The sequence below is a fragment of the Sphaeramia orbicularis genome, chromosome 24 (genome assembly GCF_902148855.1).
Source record: "Sphaeramia orbicularis chromosome 24, fSphaOr1.1, whole genome shotgun sequence".
In the NCBI taxonomy this organism is placed as follows: domain Eukaryota; kingdom Metazoa; phylum Chordata; class Actinopteri; order Kurtiformes; family Apogonidae; genus Sphaeramia; species Sphaeramia orbicularis.
This window is the reverse complement of record NC_043979.1, coordinates 37,080,044-37,097,531: the sequence shown is the minus strand read 5'-3', so window position 1 is coordinate 37,097,531 and position 17,488 is coordinate 37,080,044. Positions and strand designations below refer to the sequence as shown.

Sequence of the window (17,488 nt, the reverse complement as noted above, 5' to 3'; positions counted from 1 at the left end):
CAGTACATGCAGCATGTTTAGAGGTTACAACCGCTGTCTCTGAATAGACATTGTGTATTAATACTTGATATATTTGTATGTTTCTTACCTCCACGTCCTGTAAAAATGCTCTTACATTGAGGAAAGACACATGAACAGAGGCACTGAGTTTAGACTCTGCTGTGTCAAGTAGTTCTTTTAAAGCTGAAATAGCCTTTAGATGATCCTTCCTCCACTTCTCCAACTCATCTGCACGAGCATACTGCAAAAAAAGAGATGAGAAAGATTCTCAGTATTTTTTCCAGGCTTAATTAGTATGTATAGGGATGCACTGAAATAGCAAATAATCATACATTGTTATCAGCCACACTACCACTATCAGCAGATAAGATGACATTTACCAATGGTAGTGGCTGATTATTATCTGTTGTTTTACATTAAAGGTTGCTTCCTAAACTTATCATTCAGAGACAATGTGAGGGCTGAAAGACAAAGAAATAAAGATTTCTTTGTTTCCCCGTGACAGAAGGGGAAATAAATTTTAACAAAGGCAAAATAAAAAACCCTTTGCCAACTGGGGAAACTAATTCCAAAATATGCTTAATGGTAGACATCAAGCTAAAAATAAAAATATTAAATACTGCATCTTTGTGACATATTTTAATCATAGGGTGTTTTTACTTGTTTGACTTTGAGGAAAGGTCCCTCCATCGTCCATTTAGAAGAAGCAGCTGTTGCTTGAGATCAAGTGACACGGTTTCATCACAGGTTTCAATAAGAAAATTCCCTGCATCGTTCATAACCGCATGCTGCTCCATCCAGTGGCTGAGATTCCTGAAAAATTCCTAGAAGAGTAACGGACTTGTTAAAAAATACGCTGAGGCAGAGACAGAGAGAAATTATAGTAACAAAAGATCGACACAAAGAAACAGGGTGAAAAGAAAAGAAACAAAGACACCTAATCAACACGAACAAAGAAAAGGAACCAAAGAAAGAAACAAAGAAGGGACAATAAAAACGGGGGTAATTAGCTGTCTAATCCTTGGTGGGGATGTGAATCTGAGGTAACCATGGCAATATGACAACTGGAATATCCTTAGCGGCTTGTTGTAAGTCATGGAGATCATTTGGTACTTGAGTGGAGATTGTTAATAGGAATCCACTTAGAGGTCTAAATGCTTGAAATTGATCTGATGTAGACCTACGTTTCTGTGCTATTTGAGTTAAAATACATCAGCTATGAGTGGTCTCTCAATCTGTGCACAGAAAGCAGTGATGCACATGGTCTGGTTTCCTAGACGGAGACACATCCTTACCCGTTTTGTGTTTTCTGGCTGGCTCAGAGCTGCCTCTGCATCCTCCAGCCAGGCCTGTAAGGAGGCCACGGTGGAGCTGTACCTCTCCCAGTTGGACAGCACCTCCTCAAGCATGCTCCGTACACTGCGCACCTCCATGGACAGACTCCTCCACTGGGTCACCACCTCCCGAATGAACCTACGAACCCCCAGCTCTCCTTCATCCACTGAAAGAAAAACACTTACACATCAACAGCTGAAAGGGCAGAACCAAGGCCAATAAACCACTCTGGTTCCACACTATTATTAAACCACAAGAATAATGAAAAACTGTTTTTCTTTTTGTCAGCTGGTACTGGTGGCTGGTTGGTAATGGATTACTGCTGTAATATATTTTCTACTGTAATTAACAGATATCATATCAACACAACAGTAGACAATGTCAACTGCTGCACATTGCAGATCCAGCGCCTCTGTTACTACCTTCGGCAATAAAATGTTATTTATCTTATTCATTCATTTTGCCACCTAACCCAGTTTATAATTCGTGAAAATGGGGTAGAATTTGAACGAGTTGCCAGTTCATCACAGGGTTGACGTATACAGATGGGAGCAAGCCAAAGTACCCAGAGAGAACCCATGCAGACAAAGGGAGAACATGCAAACTCCACACAGTTTCCACGCTGACTGGCACTGCAATCGAACCCAGAACCTTCTAGCATTAAGGTAACAGTGCTAACCACTGTTTCACCATTAATTTAACCATTATTTAACAATGAAGATCTTGAGATTAAATATCCCTTTTTCAAGAAATCTGATATTATGCAAGTTAAGACAATATACAACATAGATATGTTAATCGAGGAAAGCTAGATAATGTGGGTTTATTTCACTCGTTTAATCATAACTGCTCTAAATCAACCTGGGGTTCTTGGGTTAAAATAGAGATTGAAAAACATCTCCACCAGACGCCACCCTTTTTTGATGCTGCTCTAACATTTAAGGTGCTCATTCTTGACCTGTGTCTCACCCTTCCACCAAGTTTAATGAAAATATTTACAGGACTTTGCGCCTCACTCTGTAGACAGTAATATCACTAATGTTAATCACAGCAAGAGCAATATGTCAATATTTCTACTCATGCTGTCACACAAACTGATCAGCTTTATTTAGACAATGCTTGTCAATCTCTGTCAAGATCCAATGGGGACACAGAGCAGATGGTGCACAAACATAAAACACCAGGAGGACAGCATATAACAGCTGATAGAGCTACATGCTTCCACAGACACATATCTGACCTCAAAAACTTGAGAAGATGAATTATCACAGCTTTTGTGCTCCAATTTTTGGTACAAAGCCTCCTGCATCACAAATCCTTACAACAGAAAAACTGTGGTTAGTCAGATGTAAACCCAAATAAGTGCGAACGTGAGGTCTATTCAAAACAGCTGAAAATGCCCGATCAAGTCTTTATTCACCTGTCAGCTTTACAAAGGATTCAATGTGTCCAATGTGCAAATTGTCAGCTGGGATCACAAAGGTATGGTGGTAAGGGGGGGGTACTTTATTCATGGGGTCGACCAGTCGGGCCTCAGATGCCCTGATTTCCCACCCCACCGCGAGTCTCTGTTCTGCATACCCTAAAGCAGAGCAACCCGGAAACTTAATGAAACCAACAAGCTTGTTCGGTTTGCGCCCAGAGACCTGCAGAAGTGGAGCAGCCCCTAACTAGCAAATGGGGTCGTATTCCCCACTGAGAACTGAGAGTAGAGGAACCTCATTTAGCTGTAGCCTGCAGACTCTCCCCTCTACCAAACTGTGAAACCAGACAGGAGCAGACTGAGCTGCTGGAAGGGGGAGTCTGATCAGTTATTGAGTTGTTGACTTGACAGGGAAAGTAAAGTTGAGATATAATGACATATTTGCTGTCAGACAGAAGGCATGTTCCTGGTTAGATTAATACTGGAATTATATCAGATCTTTAATAGATACATATTATATGTGGAAAATTTTACACATCGTTAAAACAGATATGGGAGATTTTTTTTCTTCACTCAGACAATAGGTTAAAAGACAGAGGGTGTTGTATAATGTACAGACAAAAGCCCTGTGAGGTGAATCTCTGATTTTATGAATAAAATTCAATTTATTAAAGGTGGAGTAAGTGATTCATGAGAATGATTGTTTCTAAATGCACCCTTCCATCAGTTGTGCATGAACAAAAGAACCGCCAGTAAGAAACAGGAGGCCTCTTTTCATTGACAAAAATGTGATGATAAAACAAACTACAAAAATTGTTGACATTTTCCTCAACAAATAAAAAAGTAATAATAACTATTTGGATTTGGAAAGGGTAGATACAGTCAGGACTCTTTATGTGGTAGGAAAGGAAACATTTTAATAGATGGAGAATATAAGTATAAATATTTGGAATTTTAATAGAAATGCTTTGCTAATCTATCACAGTTTTACACTGCAGTGGCAAAAAATGCGTACGAAAAAAAATTTAAAAATATGCGCCTTCCCTCTGCAGCTCTCTCCTCTCAGTCCAAATGAAAAGACCAGTAATCAGTAATAACAGCTGTTTGAATTACATGCTGAAAGGTAATTATGGAATTTCAGCCCAATGATGCTAAAAATCTATCAAGAACTGCAGTTTAAATTACTTAATGACTAAAATCAAATGCCACTTCAGTAAAATACTATGAATTAAACTAAATCAAACACTACTGTCAATGTAAACATCAACTCTGTGCCTTTGTTTTTGTTTTTTATTCCAATTTACAGAACCAGGATGATGCACAAGCGCAGTGGCCTGTGAGGGTTTGTGTGTTATATTAGCATCACTTACTCCAACTTCATATACTGTAAGAGAGTGCAGTTTGATGATTTTCAAGTCACTTTACTCCATTTATTCTCACCTGAGCTGTCAACGTTGACATAAGCCTCGCCCGCACGTTTCAGCGACTGGAACAATGCCTCATAGTTTTCAAAGAAATGCTGTTTCTCCACAAACACCTGATGAAAGCACAATTCATAGACACACTGAAGTAAAGTCCTAGTAATGATACTATTATAAGGTATTACAAATAGTCCTAAAAATTTTTGTGTGTAATTCACATTTATATCCAAATCATTAAAATATGTTTAGCTACTTTTTTCAGCTCATTAGATTCAGTTAATATTTTAGGACATGATGGGTATGGGGTAAATCAGATGTTGAACTTACAACATAGTTATGGAGCATCAGTTCCACAGACTCTTGTCGTCCATATTTAATGATCCAGGATTTAAGCCTGGACTCGGCTATTGTGAGAAAAGCCTGCATTTGGTGCTGGTTCTCCAGGAATTCCATTTTAGCCAGATGGACGCTGGAGGATGTAGAGACAAAGTTCATCCTAAAAAAAAAGAGTTGATACATGATATTAGTAAGGGTGTATGACCATATCAATACACTTGAGTGCTGTGATATTATGTTTTGCAATAGTGTTATTATCTCTTATCAGTGGCAGCAATTTTGTTTTGTGTTTTAAGTCCCAACAGGCAAACAGAAATGCTCTTATTCAAATTTTCCCACTCTAGTGTAGCAACCAAAGACTACAGAAACAACCTTAACTGTGACAGGAAATGAAGATAATACCCGTTAACATAGCTGACACATAAAGCCACCATTATGACAGCTTTCCTCACTGTCCTAAAAAACATACTATTTTGCTTGACAGTATGGCGACATATTGCATCAGAAACCTAGTAACAGATCTGTTCACAGTATAAAAATACATCTTTTATGTTAGACAGTGATGATCCATTAGGGCCAGCAAGACCTTCTCTGTTGGCTTAAAGTATCAGAATCACTGACCTACATTTCCACCCTACATTTTTATATTTGTTCCATGAAGATGCATTAATTTATTCCCAATAGTCTATTTTCTTTGTTTTGTAGCTTTTCTCTTGGTTGCACTGCTTCCAGTAGTCTATGTGTATGTTAGAGCGTTCGTCCAATGACATTTCACCATCATGTGTTGCCAGGTAAAAGAAATCTGCCTTGAGGCCTTTAGAATCAACAGTGCAGCCTCTGGAGCTTCAAATAAATGACAATGAACCTGTTGCTTTAATTAATCAGACTTCACGTTGGCCACTCAGGGTGATCTAGCAGGCGTACAATCATGTCTGCATTTTTATGTCATTTGATTGGACGGTCAAAGAGCTTACAAGGCAGAGCAAACTCAATTAGCAAATTGCATCTGTAGTGATTTACATAAACTAAAATATATTGGTTTAGATTTAATAGCCATTTTCCCTACACATAATTGGTCGAGGAGAAACTATTTGGAAGCAGACATACTAAAAAATAGGCCGCAGTTTTGGTGAGTATAACGTATTTTAATTATGTTTTTGTCATTTTATTTAGTAAATACTGATGATTCTTGAGATGATATACACGGTGTAGATATGGCTGTAGTGAAAGGAGACTCTTGCTTTAGTAACAGCATTCATTCTCGCTACATGAGAGACCCGTTTGTAATGCACTGCCCCGTTATAGTTAGTTTTTTGTATAGAATTGATTGAATAGTATCTGTTTTAAAAGGCTGTATTAAAAGAATACTACTGAAGACCTTGGTTTAAAATACACAAACCAGCACGGGTATTAAACTATTTCAAAAGAAGAGCAGAATACAAAATTGTGTCAAATTACTACAAATGAAATAAAGAGACGACTTATCTGGTCTTAGATTTTATACATTGGACTATCATTTTTTATTGAGATTATTGAGATTCCTTGTTCTTCATACCTTTCAGCCATGTCTTGGAGCTGATCTGGAGGCACAGGGACCCCGTCAACACTTCTATCTTTATGGATCCTTTGAAAGACCTGCCGGTGACTCTCCAGGCTCTTCAGCACATCCTACACAGAGTAAATGGAGACAATGCATGAATACAAAACCATGAATGTTGCCCTGCTTTTGTTGACAGTGCTTAGGATCTGCAGTGTGTATCCCCATGCTGACCTTGTGCTGCTCCAGAGCTCTGTGAACAATGCTTGCCGTCTCGTCATGTGCCTGCTGCACACTGATCTCCTGTCGCAGAGCTCCTTCAGCCTGGTGCAGCCATGTTCCCACCATATCCAGAGGAGATGGCAGAGACCTGTCCAGCTGCAGATGCCAGTCCAGGAGCTAGGACGAAGACAATATTATAAAATTACTGAGGAGTCAAACGAAGCCTCAGTGTTCAGCTCATTGCAAACCAGAAAACCCCTTTTGGTGTTGCAATGAAAGCTCCAAAGTGGCAACGCAACAAAATCCCCTCCACTAGCATTCCTTTGTTATAATCTCACCTAAAATCTCAGTTTAAGCTTCAGGCAACACAGATATTTTGGTGCCAATTGGGCTTGAACATACAAAAACAAGTACAATGAGACAACTTGAAACCATCACAACACATTTCCTCCAACTTAATTTACTCAGACTTAAATAAGTGCCTGGATGTTAAACTTCTCAAACAACAGATATTTTGCAGATGTTGAGATGATGTCCTTTTTTTTTTCTTCTTAGTCTTTTAAGGTTTTTCCAAACACAAATAACAGAAACAAACATAAACCCATCCCAACGAGCACTCTAACACTTAACAACTGAACAAAAAGATGATAAAGAGAAACAAAACCCACTAATATGTACATCTTCATCTAGCCACACAAACATATGTCATATACTCTATGTACATAAAAAATACCAATTGCTTCATCAGCCATTGCTTTACTTAAGCAAAGAGTCAAAACTTTGGTAGGAAAGTGTGCAGGGGATGTCCTTTATTACCCCGCCCCCTGAAGGAGAGGCAAAAGGTATTGTTTTTGGTCTGGCTTGTTTGTTAACACTTTAGCAGCAAAATTATTGGTTGAATTCATGCCAAATTTGGTTTACAGATTATCAGTGACCCAGAATAAATCTGATTACATTTTGGGAAAAGTACGTCAAAGTTCACTTTTTTTTTTACAAATTTTTTAAATCTTTTTTTCTCCCATTTACTTATAATGGGCGAAATTTCAAATGTCCATAACAACATCAATTTTGTTTCAATTTACTTCAAACTTGGCACATATATAGAAACAATTGACATGCTGACATCACCACATGCACAGACATGATGACATCAGCTGGATCGATGCCAAAATAAGCTACAATACGTGCGAGGAGCAGGGTTTGTTGTGCCTGGCACCACTTGTTTACCTTTTTTTTGCCTTATTCTCTAACTTGACCGAAGTGGATCCTCAATAATTGATCCACAATTGACTGTCAACTGTGTCTTACCACTGTGGTGTCATTACTGCAACCTTTATAATACAATAATCAATAATGACAATGACAATGAGAACAATGCCTTCCTGTTTTGCTCACCTTGTTGGAGGCTCTTTCCCAGGCCTGTTTGACTAGAGCCTGATCCACAGTCAGCATCCCGTCCTTCTGAGTGGACTGTAAAGCTCCCTCCACCTGCTTCCTCCTCATCTCCAACTGAACATGCATACCCTTGAACAACTAAGACAAAAAAAGTGAAATCGTCACGTGAAACTCTGTGTAAAATCTTGATGTTACAGTACAGAGATGTCAGAGGTCACACCTTCTCCCTGCAGGTGCCTCCTCCTCAGACACTCATTGAAGCTGAGCCTAATGGTCTGTGAATGCTATCCCTGTCCCTGGCTTTATATTCTCAGGCTTTCTCCAAAAATGTGAAATGAAAATAGGGATATCCCACATGCTGCTGAATATGGAATGTATCCCGGGGCTTGGTGGAATAAGCCAGATTGACTGAAAATATGACTGCTGCTGTCTGATCCCTACAGTGTAATGCCACTGATTAAGCTAATAATAGGAGCGTCTGTGCCCAGTGTGCCCAGTCTAAGCCCCATAGACCGAGTCAGACAGACACACTAACCTGGTACTGCTGAGCGAGATTGCCCTCAGTCTCTTGGGCCTGTATCGCGTCTCTCTCCAGCTGGTCGAGCCACATCTTGAGCTCCCTCAGGCTCTTTCGTTGTTCTCTCTAGGAGGCCAGGATAGAGGAGCCATGGAGGGGTGCAAAATGGAAGGGTGGGAGGGTTGGGTAGGGGAGATGGACGTGGAAATTGGGAAGTGCAAAGGGGAAATGAAAAACAAAGAAAAGACAGAGCATGCGAGGAGGGACGGGTTTAAGAAAAAAAGGGGAAACGGAGAAAAAAACATTTACCAGCGAGACGTTTGAGGGATTGATTAAAGAATGGAGGAAAAGAGTGAACGAGGGGGCAGAGCGTGTACTGTTAAACATGTGTTTTCCTAATCCTCTGTGTCTCCCTGTAGGACAAAACGTCAAAAACCCACAGCTGCCAAAAACACTCAGCTTAAACAGAGTACTTTGTCTAAGACCCCCTACTAACATTTCAATGGATTTTAAGTAACCATGACGATAATACTATGCTGCTCAAAAGCTTGTGTGGTAGTCTATTCAGTCTGAGAGGTGTTCAGCCTCAGACTATTCAGATTTTTCCTTCATACTGGATCCTGAAGGGAGCCCAGTCTCAAACTTTATTCCTTTTGACGGCTTAAAATGTGAAAATAGATTTCACTAAATCAAATAGTGAGCAGTCTATTACATACTAAAATGTACTCAATATTATACCTTTCCTCAAAGTGAGAATATAATTCAGTTTAAATATCGTGTGAATGCATATATTACATTTATTAAATTTAGAAAAACATACATTTAAAATAGTGGGGTATTTCTCTCAGCAAGGGCCTCTCAATTAAAATAACTATACAAGTCATAGTAGAAGACATGGAACAGTGGCGGAAACAATGGGAACCACAAAAAAATGCTCTAGCGTATCACAACCAGATCAGATCACTGACTCCACTGAAACTTGTGTCTACCCAAACTAGTTTGGGCTGAGACAATCTGATATGGAATCAAAATACATCCTTTGAAATTGTTTTAATATAATGAGTGACTGACCATAACCAAGATGGCTGCCTCGATGCTTATATCTGCTCTAAAAGAACAAGCAATTGCACTGAAAGCCTTCACTGGATTGAATGATGTGTTGAAAATTTTATGTTTTACCAGCTGACTCAGTGCCCTATGTTTGTTGTTCTCATTGGTTGTAGGTCTATAAATGCTTATCCAAAGGCATTTTGGTCTGGAAATCATAACTGAACTGAAAGGTGTAGGACTAATTCTCATTGAATTAGGTTAGTTTTCAATGTTGCTGTAAATTAATGTGATGGCCAACATCATGTTCACAGATCAGGCCAGTGTATTATGTTTTAGTCATGTTATGTTGGTTGATATATATATATATATATATATATATGTATATATATATATATATATATATATATATATATATATATATATATATATATATATATATATATATATATATATATATATATATATATATATATATGTGTGTGTAGTCAAATAATACTGTTTTATTCTGATTAAACAGCTGTACATTGTATTAGCATTTACATTAGTAGAGGAACTATGATAAACATTGACAGGTGATCAAATAAAACTGATACAATGAATGAAATGATGCACTGTACTCTGTATATGAACATTTGTTGCAACATTTGATGCAACTACACAAGTCAACAAAGTATAGAACATAGAATTAGTCATTTCTACATATTTCAATGTGGAACTGTTACGTATTAGGGCTTTAAGGTAGTGAGTGAGGCAAGAAGCTCCATTAGACACAGCATAATCTGTGTGATGGTGTGATGAAAAACCATTTTTTTAATAAACATTTAACATTACAGCTGCAAGAGGTTGCTACATTCCTAAAATGTCCAAAATGGTCAGATTTACCCATGCATCATTCATACTCCACAAAAATGTCCTTTGTTATTGCATCAAGTCATTCCCTTCTCTAAAGAATGACTCAGTCAAAACAGGTGTTTGTTTAACAATCATAGGTGTTTTGGTCATGTTTTCTAATTACTGTATCTTTAAAAATGCTTTAAAAATGCACTTTCCATAGACTTTGGTAGAAAATCAGTCTACATAAAAGTAAAAATGGGCATACCTACATATTTCTGTTTCTTTTTCATTGCAAACTGTCACAAATTACTTGATACATCTTTCAGATCATATAAAAATAAATACTGTTGCCTAAAACCTAAAAGATTTAATGTAAAATGCTGCAAAAATAAATGCATTTCTACAGGGGTAAATTTGACCCAATGGGTGTGATGCACAATTGAGTAGCCACGGGTAAATTTGACTTGTTGGCAGTGCTAATGTTAAACCTAATTACATATCTGGTCATTCATGTCAGACTGAAGGGCTACAAGACAAAATACATCTGTGTTTCATTAAAAAAAGTCTATTTTACTCTGTATTTAATTAAAAACCAAATGTCTCTCTTGGATTTGGGCCAATTGACCACCATTCAGTGAACAAAGAAGCATATTAAATATAATCAATGTCCTAAACTATCATCCCACAACAAAGCAAGTGAAAAATGCATCAACCACAAAATGCCTATTTAGTTCTGTGAAACAACAACACACAGTGCGACACAGAAAGCAAGTGTTTTGCAGAGCTTTCCAGCACATCATTGCTTCCAACACTGTTAACCTTAAAAACAGGAAACCTTTATTCACAAGCATTCTATCAAATACGCTGTGTCAATGCACACTGCCAATGCCAGAGGCTTTCATTGTCATGCTAATGGGAAAAAAGGAGCAGTAGCGCTAGGTGGTAACATTAATAAATGGTAATATCACATCTTATTATACCGGACTTCCTTTTGTTATCACGGTACAGAAACCCTGCGGCAGGAATATCACATCAGGTAAGATAAAGAGCATATATTAGCATATAGGCACTATTTTGACAGAAAAACAATGTTTAATCTCTCTGATACACCGAATAGCAGACAGCGATACTGTACTGTAATTCGATAGAAGAGCTAGAAAAATAAAAATTAATCAAATTTATATGGAAACTGTGTATGTGCATGGGTGCTAATTGCATTGGGAGTGCAGAAAATGATGGAAAACCTGCCCCTGGGACCTTAAGTTGCTACATAAACCTACCTCCAACATTTCCTCTATATGGCGAGGAGTAAGGCCATGCTGTGGGACAGAGACCAGCACAACAACCAGAGGAAAGCAGTCACCACACAATAACACCACAGAGGAAAAAAAGACAAGGAGAGATACGAAGACAGAGAGATGTGCATAAACGAAAGACATAAAACAACACACAAGACACTGCCTGACCTGACATTACTGCTCGTTTAAGCTGTTCTGAATAGCAGATAGGTGGAGGTTACACCATCAGAATATTTTAGCAACATTAACTAAATTTGTCAGTGAGTTTTCTGCAACTGCTCTGTCTTTGAAAGAAATCCCACCCACGAAGAAAATAGGCTAAAACAAGCAGAAAACAAACCTTTAACACTAGCTAAACAAAGACAAAATGTTGTCAATCTATAATATGTCACGGCTGAGGGTTGACACACTAACTGTGACATCTGAAGAGAAAGACAAAACATGTGGGATGCAGAAAGAGAGAGAGGAAAGTGAAAGGCGTGTCAAAAATGAGATGAATCTGACAGCTGTTACCTCGTCTTCTGGCTGTCCTTCTGAGTCGCTCTGCTTTTGGTCGGGATGATGCTTCAGAAACTGGGCGACGTATGTCATGATGGATTTCTCGTCTGGCTTGTCTACGTCAACATCTGAGGAGAAAACCAAGTCACCCTGATAAGACAATGTTTCAAAATTATCAGACAAAATTCAAGCCATTGTCTTTGTCTTTTTTATCAAGATCACGCTTGATTTATATCTGTTCAGGAACAGACTTGTCCTGTAGAAATGGAAACAACCTTCTGTGCTTCAGATCAGTGTCCAAGTTTGAAGGTTGCTCCACGCTGAATTCCATGGCCTAATGGACCTTAATTATACTGATGTCAAGCTTGATTTGTCAGAGTTCATTCTGAAGGCAGGCATGAAAGGGCCACAGATGGTGTTAGACTGCGTCACAGAGGGGCAAAATCTGAATAAATACCAATCATTATACTGTTATTGTGTGTCTGTATTCCATAAGTAACCTCTAGACTATGAGAAGCATCCTCATAATGAGTGAGTGACTGACATAAAGGCTATTTGTTTTTCATTCATGTACAGAAGTGGAAAATCAAGGCTAACCCAAGGGTAAATGTATCCCATGGTGTTGGGAGAATGTGGCTGGTTATTGGGTCTCTATAAAGATTCTTTGCAAATCAGATTGTTACAGTTTTATCTACTTACAATCCACAAAAATTTCTGTTCTAAGGAATGTTATTTACCTTCTGGGTCAAGAAGCTGAGGAATGCCCAACTCAGTCTCTGCCAATAAAAAGGCCTCCTGCAGATTTTCATGGTTGGGCCGCCTCCATATACGCTCCATATCGACAAGGTTGGGCCGAAGGGAGTGAATAACCGCAAAGAATGCTAAACCTGTGCGCCAGCTAGGGCCAAAGTCCTTCACCTCAATCCCCAGACGTCTACAGAGGACAGAACATTATTACATCCAAAACATTTAAAAAGTGTAATAATTGGGCCTAAAGACAGGTAGGAAATTTTTATCACCTATGCTCTGGTTTAATAAAGACAGACATTCACTAAAGCTTTTACTGAACTATCATCATATCTCCAGAAAGATGTCTACACGTGTCTGTTGTACTTTAATATACACTGTAATGCAGCTGATCTTATCACTTATGTAGGTGTTTTAGTCAGAAAAGGATTTTGGTGATGATAGCTTTCTGTAACCTGAAGCTATAACATCCAAAAAACATTTTCACACTGAACAAGTGTGGTTCAGTTTGATCCAGGTCAAGATTACCTCTTTCAGATTGTGTCATCAGCATAAAAGTATGCAGTTACACAGCGAATAGCAGTGGATCCAAAACTGAGCCTTGGGGATCTCCTTTTTAAACTAATGTCTAGTCTAAAACTCCTTTCATAAAACCATCTTCAGATTCACTTAAAGGTGTGTTTTTATGCTAAGGGACGTTACGTACTTGGTGGCGGTCTGCTGGACCCATCTCAATAGGGCCTTTCTGCTCCGCCCTGCACAGGAGGGAGGGGCTTCCTTTTGACAGGTGGGCTGGTGGTGTCAGTGCTGCTGGTGGAACTGTCCAATGAGGAAGTGCTGCTGGATAGGGCCTGAAAGTGCTGGTAGGCTACTGGTTAGCTCCTCAATCTATAGGAAATAGAAGACACTTATAAATACCTACTCTGAATAATTTTCAAGGAGCTTCATGGTAATTGAATCAGGTACAGAGTCAGATTAAGAAACAAGTCCCTGTCTGTATGATCGATCACAACTCCAACTTCATATCTGCTTATTCATTCAACATGCTCTTTGGTCACCCCATTACTCCTAAACTGGCCAGCTACACACCTAAAAATCCTCTCCTCCACCTCCACAGCTTCTCCTCCTGTATTTATAAAATAGTGTTTTGTTTATTTATGTTGCACTCATTGACTCAAGTGTTGTGTCTGCTGGGTGGGTGTAAGAGCTCAGGATCTGAGTCATGTTTGTTCCACAGCATAATTGAGCAGATATACAATCTAGGTTATTCTGTAATAATTAAACTGATGAGTGCACTGCCTCAAAAAACAATTGTATTATGCTAGCCTGTGTAGAAGTATGTTCGTAGAGAAGACATTTTTATAACCATTTATTCATCTAAATGTTCCTGATTCACAGTATGTACAGGCAGAGATTTATTGCCATCCAAACCATAATTTACTTCTCAGTGTCTGAGTGTTTTTCCTGCAAATTCACCAGTCAGAAAATCCATAAACATCATTATGAAATAAAATACATCAATCTGTCAGTAAAGGAATAGTACATTTACTGAGTTGTACATTTCCTTTATTTAATTTCACGTTTGCCAGATTGTGTATGTGCTGATGTTGCTAAGAAACTGCAGTGTTTTCATTGAGTTCTTGTTGATCTGTGTGTCTGAGGATGCTGAGGAAGCAGCTGCTTGTTTCAGTGTCAGCGCATTTGAAGACTGGTTTTTCCATGGTAGAATTTTGTTCAGTTGAAATTGCTAAGTGTTTAGGGACCTATGAGAAAATACTTTCAAGTTCTTCTGCTTCACTAATGTCCTCCCTTTTACAATATCTTATTAATTTAGGCTTTTGGAAGCTAATTTCTTAAAGATAAAGCATTATATGGACATGGATGTATGTATGTGGCTATTTGCAGTTAATTAAGTGCCTGAGAGTCAGATATGGGGGGAATAACCAAGCTTTTGTTCTGTTGTTTCACTTCATTTATACAGGACTGGCAAAAGGTCTGTAGCCACCGCTAGGTTTGTTGTTTTAGCAGGTTTGAAATGAGCATATATATTATTTTCCTCTTCTCTTTTCTTCACATAGCCCAAGAAAATACAGGTAATATGTGCAGAACTTACAAAAACCCAATAAACTTAAATAATGGGATCTAAATGTTAAAGTCACTATTTGAGTGACCTCTGACCCTGTGATAGAAAAGCGGTGCAAACTCACCTAGAATGATACAGTGTAACAGCTAATCTGTTGCTAATTAGTTTAAGCTTCAATCACATGTATTACATATGAGCCTATAGAATCCGTTTCCCTGACATCGCTGAATGTTCTCCTAATGTATAGGTCAATTGGTCTCAGTCAAAGAAGGATTTTTTTGGGTGTGATAGAGGAGATAAATCACGTTTGTGATTTTGGTTATTTCAACCTTCAGTTTGGATGATATAAAGAAGAAACGAGATATGAAATTGTACGTACTATATGTTTGGTCCACTGTTAAGCTTCATGACAGAGTAGAGTTCCTGCTCCAACACCTCAAACTCTCACTTAGCTCACAAAATGATAATTTTATTGATGTTAGATCTTTTCAGGTGGCCTTGTATATTGCTAGTCTATGGATAAGGTGTTAAAAGTCATGACAGATGTTGTGTGATTGTATGAAATGAACGGTTTTCACAAAATAGTTGTTATCCGCTGAACTTGAGCCACTTTCCCCATTGAAATCCATTCAAAACAGATTACATTAAGGAGGAAGGAAGGAAGAAAGAAAGAAGAAGAAAGAAAGAAAGAAAGAAAGAAAGAAGAAAGAAAGAAAGAAAGAAAGAAAAGAAAGAAAGAAGAAAGAAAGAAAGAAGAAGAAAGAAAGAAAGAAGAAAAGACAGTCACCTGGAAAATAGAGTGATTGTCCACATCAACCCCAGTACAATCGATGGTCTTCCATCCACAATGTCTGTGGAGTTGATGTTGACTAGTTTGATCTGTGTCAACACAAAACAACCAGGATTATAACAGGCCATCACTTCGGTTTACAATCAATTCCAATTTCCTCTCTTTAATCTCATACATATGGATTAAGTACACAGTTTTGTAATTCAGTCTCATACACACTGTATGTTTGCACATGATGAACAATATATATGAATAACCCTCAACACGACTGGATGCAGATAATCCTATCATGACATTATCTATCCTGTGTCCGGTGTAAACCAGTGCAGCAGTTATGAATACTGACCGGAGATCCTCTGTAGGCAGACTGGAAGCAGATAAAACAGAATCAGAGGGGGAGAAGAGAGAGGGGACATATTTATAGATACTGTAGATGTGTTTGATTGGAAGGGGATGCCTCATTTACTGTGAGATGGCAGATACAGCGTCTAGCATCTCTGAGGTGAGATAACTTGAGTGTTTGGATGAGAGGAGAGATCTATCATCACTACGCAGGCAACAGGGATTATATCCAGCAGAGATGGACAGAGAGAGAGGCGAGAGAGCGAGGCAGAGATGAGCATGAAGAGGCAGAGAAAAAGGCTCTATGTTGATAAAGTACTCCATATTATCACACACAGGGTTATATTACTGAGGCGCTGAGGCACAACAGGTCATCATATGGTAATACATGCCACTCTGAACACACGAACAAGCATGGAAGAGGAGATTGAGGGCAGACAGGGGCAGCAGGGGATAGTGCCTGATAAGAATACATGCAATACATGGTTTTATATTAGAAAACAGCAGGTCATCCTGGATCCTCAACACAGCTGAGTGAAGCTGAGATGGATGACGATGAAGTGTTTTGGTCTCACACTAGCATGCAAACACAACATAGATGTGCATTCAATATATGAAATTACAACCGACAACTTTGGTAATAAATTGACACTTCTATTGTTTACTGTTGCTATCTTTAGAAAAGTGAACATATACTCCATTAGGGCTGTGCAGTAACATAACAGGAAAAAGCAAGAGGAGGAAAAAACAAGTAGGTAAAAGTAGATACCTACTTATACAGCACTTTTCTAAAGCGAAGTAACAAAGTGCTTTAAAAGGCAATTGAATAAAATAGAATAGAAACCATTTCTAAGAAGAGGGAAATATGTGAGTAAAAGTGGAACAAAAAAAAATTCAATAAAACTACATATCATCCATCTGTCTTAAAAACACTAAACCATTGTGAAATTTGGTCAAAACATCATGAACATGGATGGAATTTTGGAGCACATTCTTACAAAAAGGGACAGATTTGATCATTTTTACTGTTTCTAACCCCGCAAGACAGTATTTTTTATTGGATAACAGGACTGTGGAGCCTTGACGAGATGCTAACAAGCACCCAGTTCACATTAAAATTAGCAGATGTCATGTTTACACTATTTTCTGTCAATTTACACAGGTTAAAAATAACTGTTGATGTCTAGTTGACATTACACTTCAGCCCTGTTATGTTTAATAAATACATAACATGTTAAATTTGACGTTTTACAAATATGACTGATTAAATGGCCAACAGGATGCAACTGCGAGCTATGTTTTCAGTGACACAGAAATCAGACAGAAACGTACCAGACATAAAGCAACTGAACCTCTGAGGCAAAAGCGTAAATATAGTCTAGACACGCATCAGATTTTTACACACAGAGCATATTTACATTTAATTTTCTACACACATACACATATATAATAGAGTGCCCACTGCCGTCTCATCTCATGACTGAAGATTACCGGTATAGGATTTATGGTTTAACCCTGTCACACTCGAGGAAGACAAATCAACATCCCTGTAGACACCGGCTCATGCTTATGGCTTTATTTATGTATATCCAAGGACGAACTGGGGGAAGCTTTGAGTATGCTTTACTAATCTTTAGCAGGAACAGCTGATGATTGTTCA

General features: G+C 38.4%; 2 protein-coding genes across 3 annotated transcripts in view; both read right to left on the bottom strand.

Moving 5' to 3' along the window:
• The window catches only part of syne1a (spectrin repeat containing, nuclear envelope 1a), a 141,839-nt gene extending 141,023 nt beyond the window's left edge, over positions 1-816 (bottom strand). The window contains exons 1-2 of the mRNA XM_030128026.1: positions 661-816; positions 89-241 (exon numbers count right to left, since the gene is read on the bottom strand). Of these exons, the coding sequence (XP_029983886.1) occupies positions 89-241; positions 661-690 (183 nt within the window). The 5' untranslated portion in view covers positions 691-816. The remainder of the gene's footprint in view (positions 1-88; positions 242-660) is intronic.
• A 12,509-nt stretch (positions 817-13,325) lies between these two features.
• The window catches only part of LOC115414752 (nesprin-1-like), a 35,308-nt gene continuing 31,145 nt past the window's right edge, over positions 13,326-17,488 (bottom strand). For both annotated transcript variants that reach the window (XM_030128040.1, XM_030128039.1), the window contains exons 5-7: positions 15,833-15,853; positions 15,484-15,575; positions 13,326-13,501 (exon numbers count right to left, since the gene is read on the bottom strand). In XM_030128040.1, the coding sequence (XP_029983900.1) occupies positions 13,489-13,501; positions 15,484-15,575; positions 15,833-15,853 (126 nt within the window). In that variant the 3' untranslated portion in view covers positions 13,326-13,488. The remainder of the gene's footprint in view (positions 13,502-15,483; positions 15,576-15,832; positions 15,854-17,488) is intronic.